The following is an 18,304-nucleotide window of genomic DNA, read 5'->3' as shown; positions in this document are numbered from 1 at the left end:
ACAAGACACACACACACACACACACACACACACACACACGAGAGAGAGAGAGAGAGAGAGAGAGAGAGAGAGAGAGACAGAGACAGAGAGACAGAGAGACAGAGACAGAGACAGAGAGACAGAGACAGACAGATAGAGATAGACAGAGACAGAGATAGAGATAGACAGACAGAGACAGACAGACAGAGACAGAGTCAGAGGATAGAGAGACAAAGACAGAGAGCCACAAACTGGGAATGCTACGGACTTTTTTTTTTAATATTTTTATTTTCTAAATTCTTTGTTTTCTACAGACTTTTAAAACTCCAAAACCTACATCTATTAAGACATGACCTCCAACAAGGTCCTTCCCAAACAGTTTTGACATCTGAATCCCAAATATTGAAATATGTAAGCGTATTGGGCCTATTCTCCTTCAAACCACCATAGTTTCCTTTGCTTATCGTTTAAAGAGAAGGTGACCAAGGTACCCTATGCATGGCAATTCTGAGTATAGCCAGTCTCCTTGGGATGAGCCTGGGAACTTCCCTGCCTGCTGAACTACCTACCATTGACCCTCCCAAGACTTCTTATCCCCAGCCTGTGAAAGAGGCCACAGTGAACCTGAAACTCACTTGTTATCTCTATCACCATATTCATTTCAAAACCAGTCTATAGTATTATAGGAAGTAAGAGTCTTAGTTGAAGAGTATACATTCTTTCTAGTTACATTTTTACTATGGTTCCTACTCTAGTCTCCAATATTTCTATCACATTTTACTGGTTGCGTTTCTGGATAAGGAGGTATAGGCAAAGGTTTTGAAAGATAATCGGCCCTAAGTTTTGCTCTTTCTATGTCCTTGAGTGCTCATATTCCTTAAGGCAAGGGCATTTCCCTTACCTAAGTCCATCCATGTTTTATGATGCAATCATGGGGTTTTTTAGGGACAAAAATATTGAATGAATCTGATAGAATAACAAGGACTATGTACTGACCACAAGTGATTGCCACTGGAGTGTGTTCCTCCCTCGCAGACTTCTTAATGTAGTCTCCCTTGTCCTGGATGCACCCATTCAGGGACGATTAGGCATGTGGTCAAAGGTCAGGCTTAGAGAAGCAGTACTTTCCCCACCCTGTTTATCTATTACACAGTGGCATTAATTGCCAAAGAACTGAAATGAAATGGGACAGCCTACAATCATTTGTTTATTTTATCATTATTTTCAACAGACACAGGGTTGCCTGTCAAATCGCATTGCAACTTCCTAAACACAGGTTTTACTCTCAGTGGTTGGGTTTTTTTGTGTGTCACAGCTGAGAAGATACCAGCAAACCCCCACTGCTTAGAGGATAATTTCATAGCACATTTAGAGCATCTCTGTCTGAATCCCAGAGAGAAAGGGCTAATTTAAAACAGCAACTCTGTGTTCAAGGGTTGCTCCATTTGAAAAACCTCAAGGTCAAAGTGAAAATTAAAATGAAGATCTGTTAGTGATCTGAAGTTTAAATATGAAAAAGAAATGCTATCAAAAATGCTTAGTAGAAAACAAATAGCACCTTACAGATTGTGCCTCATAGCAGGGGATCCATTGGGATATGCATAAGACTAGAACATGGGAATTTTAAGGAATAGATTCATAAATATTTTCAAAGCTGTGCTGGGGACATTATTCAGTGCTGGATCACTTGTATAGAACTCTGTATTATAGGTTCAACACACACACACACACACACACACATGCACGCACGCACGCACGCACGTAAGCACGCACGCACACACACACACACACACACCCTGAGCTAGGAACATGACTCTATAGTAAAGTACTTGCTCAACATGCAAGCCTTAATTGCATTCACTATACTGAGAAATTAAAATAGAGTAATAAAAAAATAAATTCAAACCTTAGCATTTTCTCCATTTAGTACGTTATTCACAGATATGTCAGCTTCTTCCACCTAGGCATAGTCTGAATATCATCAGTAAGTGCCTTAGAAGAACTGTGGCAAACTATACCATATTGCTCCATTGCATGGTGAGTCTTCTTTTTTTCCCCTCTGCACACTGATCTTTGCTGGGTAGTACATCTAACTCCTGTGATAGACTCTCTTCATGTTTATGGGTCCTAAGTTCTCCAGGGACCTGGAGCTTTTCCTTCATGCTGTTGGGAGACAGTTGGGATTAGAATTCAAGTGTCAGCTAGCTCAGAAATCCCGATACAGGATTTAGCACTCCTGGTCAACAAGACACCCTCCAGGGAGCCTGTCCTCCAGAATCGATGACTGGATGCTGTCCATCCAATCCAAGTGGGCCCGATGGCAGCTGCTTTTGTTTTTATTACCAGCGGAGTGGGATAATGTTTATTTTATAAGCACAGACAGTGAAGGAATATTTATTTTTAAAACATTCAGTTCTGTTGAATGATTTTGCATTCTACAGGATTAATTTTCCAGATACTTCATCTAGGCAAACAAATCACTATGAGAAGGAATTCTTGTGAATGTTAGAATGAAAATGAAATGTGTCCCCATTTCAAACTTTGGCTTAAGTAAGACACTTAAAATATTAATGAAATAAGGACATTCTCCTGGCTAATGTACAAACTCAGGTAAGTGGTTGGTGGAAGGTAAGAGCCCTGGTAGGTTTCATGTCTAGGATATAAGAAAGAGCTGGTGTTCATGGTACACACCAAAAGTGATTGTCCTGGTTGTCCGAATTGGAATTATTCACTGTAACCTTATTGGAAAATAGAAAGTCAAGTTTATACTTATGTGTTTATTCCTATCTTACAGACTTTTATAGTATTGAATAAAGGGAAGGCCATCTTCCGGTTCAGTGCCACTTCTGCCCTGTACATTTTAACTCCCTTCAATCCTCTTAGAAAAATAGCTATTAAGATTTTGGTACACTCATATCCTTTTGCAAGTGGTTGGTTGGTGTTAACTGTATAAATTGTGTCTTATGTCTTTTATTAAGTAGAAAAAATGTGCAAACACTTTATAGTTTTCATCTAGCATCTTTTATTGGTCACACAAATCTCTTTTTGTAATTGTAGTGCTGAGAATTGAAATCAGGGCCTGAGATATGCCAGGGAAACATTCTATCTTTCAAGACCCCACCAACACTAAACCCTGCTCTACACTCCAGGATTCCAGCCAGGGAACAGTGCCAGTCACAGTAGATGGGTCTTCCCATCTGAATTAACAAAGCAGTCACAAGAATTCCCCAGAGACATGCCATTAAGCCTGTCTCCTAGATGACTCTAGATCCTGTCAGGTTGACAACTGATACTAGCTATCATATGTGTTAAAACCCATAAGTTTTGTACAAAATAGCTATGTCTCTTGTCACCATCTTTGTATAGAGTTGCATAGAATATTCAGTAAAATTAATCACAAAAAAATTTACTTTCAAAGTAATGTACGGGTTAGATACAGATATGATGTACGCCATTTTAAAGACCTTGGGATGATCTTGTGAGCATATATGAATCTCAAAAGACTTCAGGCTTAGCTAGTTATTCAACCTTCTGATCACCTTTATGAAGTTCAGTAATATTGGCTAACTACCAGATTTAAGACATAGACTATGACTCGACTATAACATGTCTACTAAATCATACTAAACATGTCTATTTAGTACAGATTCAGGGTAGAAGCTAAAACTATTCTAAACTATTGAAAAGAGTTTGTCTCTGTGGTTCCCACAGGGTTTAAACATTTCTGCAACTGAGTCCCGATGTGGATATTGATCATTGAAAACATCATTTATGACTGATTCTCTTTTGGTAGCCTTGGTCACAATATAAAAATACTATTGTGAGTATCATAAGGTCATACTAGCAAAATTTTTTTTAAAAAATCCTAAATTCTAAAATCTAAAGACTTGACCAAATACAAGGCCTGGGTTTGATTTGTGCCCTGATACTACAAAAACAACAACTAAATAAGACACTTTCATTAAAGAAAAAAAAAAAAAACAGCCAGCTCTACACCAACAAAAGGAGATACAAAACAAGAAAGTAAAATTAAAGCTAGCAAAAACAAAAGTAAATGTCCTTCTTTTTGAGTCCAGTTGATCACAAGTAAATCCTTAGTCCTGTTAATAGTTTATCATTGAAAACTAAAGATTCAACCTATAAAAAGTGTCTATAGTCACTGAAAAGGTTTTCCATCTTAGTTTGTATTTCTAGTGCCATCATGTGGTCAGTTGATATAAACTTTCTTTACACCTAATGGAAATGTTTTGTGTTGTTAATCAAGTGTAGTAGAAAGAGTACCTGATCCTAAGATAGAGAACTTGTGTTTTAAGATCCTACTGACCATCTGTTTTCTCCAGCATGCAGTGGTTATTTCTGGTATTTCTAAAATATTTTTTACTGCCATTTTTAATGGCCTTACTATCTTTTCTTCCTTTGACTTACCACTCAGTGCATACATATTTCTCCAACGGCATTGTCTCCATGCCTGTCATACACATTGATTACTTTAATCTACAGGGCCAAACAACAAAGTCTGTCCACGCTTAACATCCGAGTGTTGAGTGTAGGTGGAGCCAGAGGGCGGTGAATGCACAGAAAGGAGAAGTGACAGAATGGCCCGAGAACAGGTGTCACTGCGGAATTTCAATTACATCCCAGTGGAGATGACTCTTGACCTCCACCCATCTCCCCCTTTCATCTTCTCCTGCGGTTGTACCTAAACTCACTCAGAACACAGCTACCCAGCACTCTGCCCCATACTCGTTGCGTTGCCAGTGAAGTCAAAATTCTATCCACTACTGATGAGATCTTGGTATTGCAGAAATGCACCTTCCTTGGCAATATACTGTTCTAATTGTGTAATTAATTCAAATCCATGCTTTCCGCTCAACAATGTTGCAAATCCACATTAAATAAATTTAAAAAAAAAGAACGTGTACCTCTCCCAACTACCCCCACTCCTGCTTAGAAATGCTCCTGGGAGGTAATCATGCGGGCTTAAAAACAACTGCAATAGCAACTTGTATTCTGATGCCCTTACAAACTCTCATTTAATCTGAAACGGTAGAGGCCACACTATGATGCATATTTAACAGGAGAGGACAGTGAAATTTAAGGAGATTAGGCAATATATTTGCACATGTTTATCCATTAAGTCCTGCTGAACTGAAGTTTGGGTTTTTCAGAGTTACTTTTTTTTAAATATAGTACATGAACTTTCTTTCATATGTTCCTTAACACTAACCTACATTATTCAGCATGTTAATTATGTGCACTATTTTGACAAACTGTGTATTTATGACAATGAGTAACCCTCCTGACTGGACAAAGAACGTAGAGTAAGTTCAATTATATATTTTAAAATGTTTGCTCCTCTACATATATTTGAGATTTTTGAAACTATGTCTCTATGTAGCCTTTAAATAAAACTGAAGAATGTGTTCTATAAAGCCATTTATAGAGACAGTTTTAAAGTAAGACACCAGTCACTGGGTCCCAGGCTTGTTGGTGTTGGATTTAAGATTTCTCTTTACTCTTATAATTGATATGAACTCTACTAGAAAATGCAATGGTTTTCTGTTAGGATCCAGTATTTGAAAAAAAATTGATGGAAGTAATTGCAGAAAGATAGACAGTTTATGCTGGTTTTTTTTATTCCAGATAACCTCCACATGAATTTAGCTAATTAAGAATCAAAATGGTTAAGCTGTAAATGCTACATTAAGAACTCCACTGAGTCTCTTGGTTATTGGCATTCATACTTCATCCAGGTTTATATCTATTTTAAGTGTGATCATCAAAAACTTGACTAAAATTTCAGGATTATAAAATTTGGAAATTCAGTTGATGGAGGCTACACAGTCTACAGTAGAAGTTCAGGAAGCGATCTCAAAGTCTGGAAGAATCACTAATGATACTGACCAGCTCTTAATACCCCAGTGGAAGGAGGGGCACAGATTCTGAAAAAAAAAACATAGGAAACTATGTACATGATGGATTCTGAAACTATTCAAGTTAACATGTAACACACACACACACACACACACACACACCAAACTAAATAACATAAATATTGTCAAAAGTATTGAGGTGGAGTTTTTTCCCTTCTGAAGAAAAATCATCTCATGTTCCTTCATGTCTGTTCCAACTCGAGCTCACGGGCTAACTCACAGGAGGCTCTGCTTCTGTTGTTACCAAGCTGTTTCAGATAATAGCTAGACTGTGTGTGTGGCATGCATTTCTCACACCGATCTGATGCCCCTTATTAAAGGACACTCCATGTAGTAGGAATTTCTGTTGCTCTGATACAATAACTTAAGCAACTTAAGGGTGAAAGAGTTTATTTTTATCCACAATTCTAGGTTTCACTCTGGTATTTCAGGAAAGTAAGGGCAGCTGGTCACATCACATTCCCAGGCAAAGCAGAAACAGATCAAATGGGTGCGTGCTTAGTACTTATCTAGAATCTTCTAATTTTATGCACCCCAGGGCCCTAAATCAAGGACTAATGCTGCCCAGTTTCTACTAAGGGAGTCAAGACAATCACCTACAGTCATGCCCACTAGCCAGCCAGAGCTAGCCAACCAAGTATGCAAGGAGACTATCTTCCCCAGTGATTCGAGGTTGTGTCAAGTTGGATTTACAAACTACCCATCACAGAAGTCAAGTTTAAATTAATGTTGTGTTTTATTTCAATGGAACTAAAATCTATTGGCTTAGTAGTTTCCTTTGTTGGTATCCATGTTTTCCGAGGACAGACTGCTAAGAAGCTGATGTACTCTGAATGAATATTACAGAGGCCTTAATTTATTCGGCTACTTGTTTCTAGGTACACCTTCACAGGAATATATACTTTTGAATCACTAATAAAAATTATTGCAAGGGGCTTCTGTTTAGAAGATTTTACTTTCCTTCGCGACCCATGGAACTGGTTGGACTTCACTGTCATTACATTTGCGTAAGTGCCTGCTCTTTTGGAAACTTGAGAGGAGAATATAGTTTGGTTTGCTGTCTATGCTCAGGTTTTTAAATGACCTGCTTTAACAGTAAAAACATGCTGGAATGATTTAGGCAATTGAACTCCATGTCTTAACATTTACCTCAAAGGAGTAAGCCCATTCCACTGCTCCATGAGAAGTAGCTACTGCAACAATTTTGATCTCAATTAAAATCTATCAGAAAATGTCATATATGCTGGTCTCCTCACATAAATACTCATAATACTGAAGCATAAATTATTTCACTCCTGAGCTGGAGGATGGTTTTGAAAGTTCACACAGCAAAATTTGTACTGGTCCCACAAACATGCACTGACCTTTCATACTCCTGTCTTGCCACACTCCCATGGCTTCTTTTGTTACTTTTATAGAATAGGAGAAAGCAAGTAATCATGCTGGAAATAAGATTATAAGATGAAAAAGACATTAGATACATTATAAATCAAATAAATGCTTATTTCTTGAGCAGACATACCCTGCCTCTATTTCCCTTCTGACTCAATTTTTATTCTTCCTCCTCCCCCTCCCTTTCTCCCCCTCCTCCTCTCCCTCTCCTTTCTCTCCCCCTCTCTCTTGTTTTCTTGGCTCTTCTTTATTTTACTCTACACAAACCTTTTCAATACACACTGAGTTGTACATTCAGTCCCTACTTTCCTGTCTTTTCCTTTTTGCTAGTGATAAATCATGCCCCTCCACACCAGGAAGAAAGCTGAAAATAATGGGTACTATTCAAGAATAGCCAAAAGTAGGTATGGAGGACAGTGGATTAATACCACTTACCCCACCTGGGTAGCTGACTTTCTGGGTATCAGTGAGTGAAGGGATGCGCAGGAGAGGAGATGGTACCCTTATGCTCAGAAGTGAAAAGACTGGATGTCTGGTCTTAGTTGTATAACTTTATATCAGATTGGAATATGAAATCTGTTCCCATGACATCTGTTCCCATGTGGCCTGAAAGCCACAACTTTCAGGACAGTATTTGAGACTTCTCATTCTTGATAATAAAATAGAAATAATAACAGAGGAGCCTTGGACCACATAAGATGCTCTTGTTAATTTGTCCAACTTCTATTCAAAAGTTATGTTAGGAAATGCTAGTCTTGAATGGTGGGGCAATGGGCAATCTATTATAATCAATAATTTCCATTGGATGATTTCTTGTATTATTTCTTTTCTAGCTGAAACCATAGCTTGTGACTTTGGTTCCAGCTAATTAATTAAATTAATTTTCCAAATTCACATATAGTGTTTCTACCTTGCTTTGTAAATGGCATCAGGTATGTATATTTTAGGAAATTTACATTTAGTTGTGGTATTTATCATGAAAATAAGACTACATTGATGATGAAGTCTAAATTTTAATTTTCAAGTTACACTATTATCATTTAAAAGCAGTAAAATATCTTCATAAAGTATCACGTAAATACTAGTGTCTTTTAAATCTTAAATAATTTACAGGTAAGTAACAGAGTATGTACACCTGGGTAATTTTTAGCTCACATTTAGAGCACTAAGTCTAAAGACCATTCCCATAATTCTAGGTAGAAGTCATTAGTATAAAGCTAAGGCAATCGTACCTACCAATCCTTTTTTGCATCCTGTTATTGTGTCTGTGTGTGAACTCCTCCTTACAGATATGTGACAGAGTTTGTGGACCTGGGCAATGTCTCAGCATTGAGAACATTCAGAGTTCTTCGAGCGTTGAAAACTATCTCAGTAATTCCAGGTGAGAGTTATATGAAAGCATATAGGTCAGTCAGTGAGTTAACTCTGAGACTTTTTCAGCCTGGCCTCCTTGCTTGCCGTTCATCATTACAGAAAAGCCAAGAATCACAAGACTGAGTACTTCCTATAAAATTACTCATATTATCTCTAGAGGTTTTATCAACCTTTGTGTTTAATTTGTGGACACTGATATGCAACCCAACCAATTTCTACTATAAAATGTATTTTTATAATGTCAAAGTTGTTAAGAATTTTTCCCTATAATATGTATATATTTTTAATTTTTATTCATTATACTCACTGATGCCTGTGCAAAACAATCCCATTCGTGGCTGACAAAATACCAACCACAAGATGTAAGGACTAACCTACGACAGCACTCAAGCTATGTTTTTAAATGAAGCTATAGAACTTTTTATAGGAAAATGTCCCTGCCATTGACAGCATTTTGGGACTTATACATTATAAGTGTTTTCAAGAGAATTGTGTGAGGGATTTATTTCATATTTCAGATGCTTACTACACTTCTTTCTTTCAGGCCTGAAGACCATCGTGGGGGCCCTGATCCAGTCAGTGAAGAAGCTGTCTGACGTCATGATCCTCACTGTGTTCTGTCTCAGCGTCTTTGCTCTAATCGGGCTGCAGCTCTTCATGGGCAACCTGAGGAATAAATGTGTACAGTGGCCCCCCACCAACGCTTCCCTTGAGGAGCATACCATAGAGAAGAATGTAACTAGGGATTACAACGGCACACTTGTAAATGAAACCTTGTTTGAATTTGACTGGAAATCATACATTCAAGACACAAGTAAGAATCACCATTATGAGTACTTACCCTTTCATAGTTTGCCTGCTTCCTACCTATTCACAGACTAAAGATTTTGTAATTGTTTAGAAAATTGGCTGATGAAACTTTTGAAAATATTTAAGCTTACATTTTTATTGGACTTTTTTTCTCTTGGAATTTGCTTGTTTTCTTTGACAAGAATGCTGGTGATTTAACCCAGGACTTCGCCCAAGTTGGGCTGTTGCTGTACCTCTGAGCTACTTCTTCTCTGAACTCTGAACATCTCTAGCTTCTTCCATAAACCTTAAATAAGGTTCATTCTTTATATGATTTATGAACCATTTGCTATAAGCTATTGATTTATATTCTAGAAACTGAAAAATGTAAATTATAAATAATTTGAAAATTTTGCCAAGGATATGAAACTACAACAGGAAAATATATCATCTTTTTCTTTTGAAATGTATAATTATTTGAGATATCTGTCATTCTAATCTCCTTCAGATGATGAACTGTTTTCTTTTAATTTCACAAAAGTAGCAGAAAATACTGATACCTTTTCCTAAATGTTCCATAAGTGCCCATGGCTTTCACTGTTACATTAATAATAAAGAAAATCTTGTACCATTGAGTATTGATATCCTTAATATATTAACAGGATTTGAAGGAAGAAAAGGAAAATCTCATGTGTTTAAGTGGATGGTGTGGTGGTATTCATAAACTCATTTAATGAACCTAAAAGTAGGACTCAACTTTCCTACTCTCCTAATGTGTTTCAAAATACAAGTATGTATCACATGACTTCCTTTTTGTTTTTTCTCAAACAGGATATCATTATTTCCTGGAGGGTGTTTTAGATGCACTACTGTGTGGAAATAGCTCTGATGCAGGGTAAGCTGATCATTTGTGTGAGATGTGAATACGTGTAATATGTTCTCACACATATGTGTGTGTATCTCGTTCTCTAGAAATTCACTGATAACAGCAACTAACTTTATTCATACTGTCAGTAATTATGATCTAAATAAAACAGAAAATTATCTAAATATTAAAGTTTCTTCTGTAAAGCAGGAAGCAACACTTTGATCTGTAATGCTATTTTGTTGATGTAAATATCAAGCTATGAGTCACCTTTGGAGGCTCCACAGAGAGGGAAAAATCTTACTTAGCAACCTCAACACCTTATAGCTAATAAGATACTATGGAGTCAAAGGGGGGAAATGTATCAGCAATTTGGATTCCACACTCTTGTGTCCTTTAAGTAGTAACTATATTGTTTTGTAAGTGTAGGCTTCTACCAGAATAAGAAGACAGCAGATTGTCTTGTCATACTTTCTTTTTCCCCATTTGCAGCCAATGTCCTGAAGGATATATGTGTGTAAAAGCTGGTAGAAACCCTAATTATGGTTACACAAGCTTTGATACCTTCAGTTGGGCATTTTTGTCCCTGTTTCGACTGATGACTCAGGACTTCTGGGAAAATCTTTACCAACTGGTAAGAATCTGAAGAGATACTTACTGCATTTAAGTAAAAGTGTGTAAGAACACAAACTGAGTCATGAAATGCTAGCCGCAGCATGATACAGTAGAGAGCGAATGACTCAAGACCAAGGATGCGGGCTCCTCTGTCCCATTGATTACAATACATGTTAAATGGAGTAAAGCCAAGGAGAGTAATTTTGTTGTTTCTCCATGACTTGAATTCTATTTCTCATTCATCTTAGACACAGTTCGTCCTAAACAAAAGACAAGTCTTCCCTCTGCCCTGTCCCCTGCTCAAGTATTACCTTTTCCATTGGTCTCTTAATTTCCATGAAAGGCTCAGCTTTTTCATGACAGTCCCCATTGCTTTCCATCAACTGGTATTCCTGGTGAGTCCAAGAATCCCTAACTATGACTATGAATGCTTATCTCAAAGAAGAAAGAAGAGATAGAGGTTAAAGAAACACTGAAGGGACACAAATGCTAATTTTGTCAGAGTTCTGCCACATACACAAGTAAGTTGAAATGTGAAGTCACCCAATACTGATGTAATTGTAAAAATAATTCTCATTTTCTTGTTTCTAGACATTGCGTGCTGCTGGGAAAACATACATGATATTCTTTGTGCTGGTCATTTTCTTGGGCTCATTCTACCTGATAAACTTGATCCTGGCTGTGGTGGCCATGGCTTATGAGGAACAGAATCAGGCCACATTGGAGGAGGCTGAGCAGAAAGAGGCGGAGTTTCAGCAGATGCTGGAGCAACTTAAGAAGCAACAGGAAGCTGCACAGGTACTCAGCAGTTCAAGTCTCATCTCAGACTTTTGCTTCCCTCGTCTTCTGGTATCACCTCTTGTACCGCCATGTTACAAAGAGCTGTAATGAAACAAACAGCAGTCATCTGACAGGACTTGAGGGAGCTGAGGACAGCAAGTGCCAAGGACTTGTGTGTGTGAATCTTCTCTTTAGTTTCAGTTGACCCAGTCACGTCACTCAGTTATACAAAGGTGTTTTTACACTAGCCACAGAAGACGTTTCTTACTTAATTTTTATCACTTTAAGTAGAATCAGAAATAAAAGGAAAATAGTAACTTTGGGGTTTTTTGTTTTTGTTTTTGTTTTCTCCAAGTAAAAAAATCTTTTACTCAAATATACTGGCTTTAGAAAAATATTATAAGACAACAATCTTTTCTGACAAGCAAATTCATTAGTTGTCATATAAAGCCAGTTTGGCCATTTCATTAAAGTAATTTCATATTTTCTTTATTCACAAATACAATTGGGATTGCTCCATTTCCTTTATAACAAAAATGTTCTCTCATACAAAACCATCCACTAGACAAAGAAGCATCATTAGCAATATGGAGTAATAAAAGATGGTTTACTTGGTCTTTCCACGACTTGTCAGTGTACCTGGTGCACTGAATGGAAAAAAATAAATCCTATCTCCCACATTCCCTTGTGGTTTCTGAATGAGACATACAACTTCATTATGTGTATTTTCAAAAAGACTAATAAAACTTTATTTAAATCAAATTCTATTTAGAACCATCTTGACCATAAAAAAACAGTGACTTCGGGCATGCTACTTTATTTGCTGCAGTTCTATATTAAGGATATTGTAGGAAGAATGCTAAGAACTGCTAACTTCTTAACAGAACAAGCTATGGAGATATCATGCTGTGACCACAAAGCATGTTACCCCCATAACTAGTAAGAGCCAATGTTGAGATGAAGATTGTTGGGATGGCTTTTGGAGACCTGAACATCTTAACTTGCATAGCAGAAAGCTCTCGACTCTCCTTCCAATAGACAATAACATCATGAGGGAATGAGGAAGAGACTGTGATACCTTTCATAATGTTGATTATGTAGAACATATCGACATATGTTGATAATATGTGGAAAGTATTGAACACTTTGATAAACATGGAAACCTGAGAGGACCCCGTCTCACTACTTCATTACCGGCTTTGAGTAGGATCTTGAGTAATTCCTCAGTTTTTCTTCCATGGTCCAGCTCATTTTTCAGAGAAACGAAGATAATCCTCATTCTGCACTAACTTTTAGAATAGGTTGAACCCTACAATATTTTTATATTATTATTGATTGCCAATGAATCTTATGAATCTTTGTGGCATCAGGAAGAGTTAATAAATGTTAGTATGGAGAAAAGTAGATTATTTTTAAAATCCATTATAAGTTAAAAAGAAGAAAATCCCTTCATACCTGGAAAAAAAATCTTCTAGATGATGTTTGCTTTAGTTAGCTTGTATTTTGTATGATATGCCAAACTTGAGCATCTTAAAGATTTTAAGAAGTTGTCTCTTGCACCACACTGAAATGATTTCTCCTCTATACAGCAGGCAGCGGCTGCAACGGCATCAGAACATTCCAGGGAGCCCAGTGCAGCAGGCAGGCTCTCAGATAGCTCTTCAGAAGCCTCCAAGTTGAGTTCGAAGAGTGCAAAAGAAAGGCGGAATCGGAGGAAAAAAAGGAAACAGAAGGAGCAGTCTGGAGGAGAAGAGAAAGATGATGATGAATTCCACAAATCTGAGTCTGAAGACAGCATCAGGAGGAAGGGGTTTCGCTTCTCCATAGAAGGGAATAGACTGACATATGAAAAGAGGTACTCTTCCCCGCATCAGGTACGCACTGTGGAGTTCTTGGATGCATGAATGAGAGTGAGTCTGCTAAAGAGAGAACTTAAATAGATGGATGGATTTTCATCAGCCAAATTGACTACTGTAGCATTACCATTAAAACCGTTTTTTCCCTCCATATAGATATGTGAAAGTTTTACTTCCCATCTACATATATGCAAATCTGCCCTTAGGTGCTTTTAAAATAACACAGGGTTGGAAGCCACTAGAACTGGCTTTTCATGTTAAATGTGCCTTCTGGTAATTGTAAGTAATGACATTTAATCTTGCAACTATAAAGCAACATCAACCAAATCTGGACTAGGGATTAGCTACTCAGAAATGTACCTTTGTCATCATCAAAGAAAGTCGGGACAGGAACTCAAAGGCAGGAAACCTGGAAGAAAGAACTGATTCCAAAGTTGTAGAGGAGGTGCTGCTTTCTGGCTTGCTCTCCATGGTTTGTTTAACCTTCTTTCTTAGAGAATCCAGGACTACCTGCCTAGGAGTGGCTCGATCTACAATGGGTTGGACACTCTTTCATGAGTCATTAAGAAATACCCTAAAGCAGTGGTTCTCAACTTATGAGTGGTGGTCATTTTGTGGGTCACATACCAGATATCCTGTATAGCAGATATTTACATTACAATTCATAATAGTAGCAAATTTGCAGTTATAAAGCAGCAACAAAAATAATGATATAATTGAGGTTACCAAAATATGAGGAACTGTATTAAAAGGTTGAAGCATTAGGGATATTGAAAGTCAAATAACCTATATATTTTAATAATGTGAGCCTATTAAAGAAAGTACTAATGAAACTTTGTACTCTCTGAATTTATATATATATATATATATATATATATATATATATATATATATATATATATATATAATCCACAGCTAAAATGTTTGTATTTATAGCAAAAATTATTATCTTTCTGTAACTTATTTATTAAGGAAGTCTGTTTATTTTTTAAATTCTTATTAAAATATAGAATAAAATATGAATACACTAAAAAAATGTAATCTACCTTTGGTTAATTTAAGACACTATGTTGGCTGTCTTCCCATCACTTCTTTATCAATTGTCCCATGAACTTAGAAAATATTAGTCATGATAAACGTTACTGAAAAGTGAACTATTCAGAATTTTTAATTTCTGGTTCTACAGTTAATTCGTTTTACAGGTGAATTGAGAAAATAACATGGTTTTAGGAATTTGAACTGGAATAGTCTGTGAAAACTATTGTTGGAATTATCCAAAAGGAAAAAGAAATTAAAAACAGCTGCCATCTTGTTGCCCATGTGCATTGCATCCATAGAGAGATTCGTAAGGATGTCTCTATTTAAACTTGAGACATGGTGGCTGGGCATTTTTCTTCCATTAATTTTAGGCTGCATTCCAGCTATCTGTTGCTTAATATCAATGACTGGAAGCCATTCTGAACTGAACTAATTTAATCTTATCTGGTTAAATCTGCTACCCTCTCTAAAATGACAATGAAATATTCTTCAACTTAAAACTTGCGAAACTATTTCAACAAGCTATTCTAATATAATTTTACTTTGTTGTCATGTGTTCTCCAACTTTCAGTCTCTGTTGAGTATCCGTGGCTCCCTGTTCTCCCCAAGACGCAATAGCAGAACAAGCCTTTTCAGCTTTAGAGGGCGAGCCAAGGATGTGGGATCCGAGAATGATTTCGCTGATGATGAGCACAGCACCTTTGAGGATAATGAGAGCCGGAGAGACTCACTGTTTGTTCCCCGAAGACACGGAGAACGGCGCAACAGTAACCTGAGTCAAACCAGCAGGTCCTCCCGAATGCTGGCGGTGTTTCCAGCAAATGGGAAGATGCACAGCACAGTGGACTGCAATGGCGTGGTTTCCTTGGTTGGTGGACCCTCAGTTCCTACATCGCCAGTTGGACAGCTTCTGCCAGAGGTGATAATAGATAAGCCAGCTACTGATGACAATGTAAGAAAGTTTTACATAGTTCAGGCATGGCTGGCCTATGATTGCTGCACCAGCCAGTGTTTCTACAGAATGGAACTCTTGAGAATGATTCCTGGTTGGTCGAGCTGAGAATGCATCTGCATCTTGTAGCACCTTTAATAGACTAACCAACTAAATGTTAGAGCCCCAGCACTCCTTGCTCAAATCTGAATGCATTACCTACTGTATGTGCTAAGAATTAATTGAACAATAATTACAGCCTTGGATGATTTGCTATGCACTCATACCAAATCTACTACATATGGAGACATCACTCCTAATGCCCTATTGTTATAAGATTAAATGAACGAGTTTTAACTGTAAAGGGTGAATAGTAAATCTTCCCACCAGACTCTTCAGTTTATCTGGGCTTTAGTTCAGATTTCCAAAAACACTGTGCATAGATAGCTTCACCATTACCTAAAATTTCTAGGGTTCATATTTATCTCACTAAAAAATGCTGATATAGGTATTCATAAAACCAATCTACGCAGAGACACCAATAAATCGTTCCAGATAAAATAATTGTCTGTGTAATAAAGGAGTATTGTGTGTTTGTGACTGTACATTTAGACAAGAACTCTCTAAACAAAGGCTACTTCCTCTTAACTGTTCACTCACTTGGAAATATATCAGCATGACGAGGCATGACTCCGTGTAAATTAGATGACTTATTGCTTTGGTACCCTGGATGAAACTGTTGCCCCTGCATCACAGGTATAGATTAGCATATACTTTGAAATAAATGACCATATGTCTTATGCTTAGAAAATGAGATGACAGCTAAGTTGACTGTAGTCTCCAGTATTTTATTATATTGAAATGGCTACTTTCTTGAATGTGAAAGACAGCTTGATCATATATAAGATTTTAAGGTATTAGGATTTGACAGTGGGTTCATTAATTGAAAACCAGCTATATATGCCTATGCAAAGCTTTACTAGATATAGTATGGCCGCATCATATTTCATAAGAGTATAAAATCAAGGGATGAAAATTTTAAATTTTCCTTTATGACTACATGGTCAACAGTTTGAATATTCCAGGTTAATGATCCAATAAGTCACCATTATCTGCCATTGTCCATTAAAGATGAAGATGCATGATGCATGCGTTTCATGAAAATCACTGTCTCCATTTGTTTCTGTGCCATATTGCTCAAGCTAATTATTTAATGCCTTAGTGTTTGCTTTACAGGGAACAACCACTGAAACTGAGATGAGAAAGCGGAGGTCAAGCTCTTTCCATGTTTCCATGGACTTTCTAGAAGATCCTTCCCAGAGGCAACGAGCAATGAGCGTAGCCAGCATCTTAACAAATACGGTGGAAGGTTTGTAGCAAATCCTGCCCCATCGGCTCAGAAATCGCGCACTGCCTTATGGGAGTCAAGTGTCTCTACTTATAGGTTGGCAAGTACACTCTAACAGCAAAAGAAAAAGGAGCAGTCCTACTAGTAAATGGGAGGTCATGTATTCTGAAAGTATTGAATACTGAGTTCAGTGTTCTAAGTTTCTGAACTTTCAATGTCCTAATAGTACGTGGGAACTGTTAGAGCTTTCTAATCCGTTAGTTACAAATCCTTTGTTGTAATTTGCTCCAAACCTCAGAGCATGGTTCCTTCCATTATGATCTGAAATAAATTTAAGAATGAAGAGAATAAAAAAGAGAGAGAATAATAAGTCACTTCCACAAAATCAAAGCATAAAGGAGTGATTTTTGATATAACATTAATCCTTGTCCTAAATCTTAAAATTATATAGCGTATCAGTAACATGGAATTTTACACACATTGAATAAATAATTCCAAGATTCAATAAATAATACCCTGCTATGGAAGCTTTGTCTATATGACCAACCACTGTACTAGAGGCCAAGTATTAAGCAATAGTGTCTATGTAAAAACAAAACAAAAAAAATTATTTCATTCCTATCTCTACTTTATGTACATGTCTGATGATATCATTTTATCAAGTAATTGTCTTTGCAGCAAAGAGAAGTATGTTTGCTACTGAGAATATGTTTAGTGGATCTAAAATAAATTTGTGCTCAGAAAATAATTGGTTATTATTCCTTCTATTATTTTAAAATCTAGAACTAGAAGAATCCAGGCAGAAATGCCCACCCTGTTGGTATAAATTTTCCAACATATTCTTAATTTGGGACTGTTCTCCATATTGGCTAAAAGTTAAGCATATTGTCAACCTGGTAGTGATGGATCCATTTGTCGACCTGGCCATCACTATCTGCATTGTGTTAAATACACTGTTCATGGCTATGGAGCACTACCCCATGACTGAGCACTTCAACCATGTACTCACAGTGGGAAACTTGGTAAGTGGACAAGAAGGTAAATGTGTTTGGCTTTCGAATTTTCTGCTTAACAAACTGTTTATTATGTTCAATAGCTTATTATCACTCTTTCAACCACAATTTCTGCATCCCTAAGACAATGTTATCCAACTGGCTATGCATTGCCTTTTGCAAACTAATGACATTTAATGTCTGTGCAAAAACTGAGAAACAGAACATAGACCTGTAATAATAATTAAAAAGTCAGTAGTGGTGTTATTAAGAATCTAAGGCCATGTTCTTCTTTAAAAGATAGCACTGTGTCCTAGGTCTAGATGGTTCAAATAAGGTCATGGGTTTTTTTACTTATATGTTCTTTCAAAGAATGATCAGCAACACAGAAGTGTCTCCATCTTTTTTCCTT

The 18,304-nt window shown here is 37.0% G+C and overlaps 1 protein-coding gene across 10 annotated transcripts in view; it reads left to right on the top strand.

Annotated features, from left to right (window-relative positions):
- LOC127685415 (sodium channel protein type 1 subunit alpha) overlaps positions 1 to 18,304 on the top strand; it is a 68,648-nt gene that overhangs the window by 11,105 nt on the left and 39,239 nt on the right. For 2 of the 10 annotated variants that reach the window (XM_052182617.1, XM_052182612.1), the window contains exons 2-13: positions 2,774 to 2,892; positions 5,211 to 5,300; positions 6,791 to 6,919; positions 8,594 to 8,685; positions 9,223 to 9,492; positions 10,299 to 10,362; positions 10,825 to 10,966; positions 11,539 to 11,761; positions 13,324 to 13,601; positions 15,193 to 15,540; positions 16,789 to 16,921; positions 17,684 to 17,922. In XM_052182617.1, the coding sequence (XP_052038577.1) occupies positions 2,774 to 2,892; positions 5,211 to 5,300; positions 6,791 to 6,919; positions 8,594 to 8,685; positions 9,223 to 9,492; positions 10,299 to 10,362; positions 10,825 to 10,966; positions 11,539 to 11,761; positions 13,324 to 13,601; positions 15,193 to 15,540; positions 16,789 to 16,921; positions 17,684 to 17,922 (2,127 nt within the window). Of the gene's footprint in view, positions 1 to 2,773; positions 2,893 to 5,210; positions 5,301 to 6,790; positions 6,920 to 8,593; positions 8,686 to 9,222; positions 9,493 to 10,298; positions 10,363 to 10,824; positions 10,967 to 11,538; positions 11,762 to 13,316; positions 13,602 to 15,192; positions 15,574 to 16,774; positions 16,922 to 17,683; positions 17,923 to 18,304 lie in introns of all 10 variants that reach the window. The other 8 variants (XM_052182615.1, XM_052182610.1, XM_052182611.1 and 5 more) reach the window with 8 other exon arrangements.

This window comes from Apodemus sylvaticus, chromosome 5 (genome assembly GCF_947179515.1).
Source record: "Apodemus sylvaticus chromosome 5, mApoSyl1.1, whole genome shotgun sequence".
In the NCBI taxonomy this organism is placed as follows: Eukaryota; Metazoa; Chordata; class Mammalia; order Rodentia; family Muridae; genus Apodemus; species Apodemus sylvaticus.
This window is presented reverse-complemented; position numbering and strand designations above follow the sequence as displayed.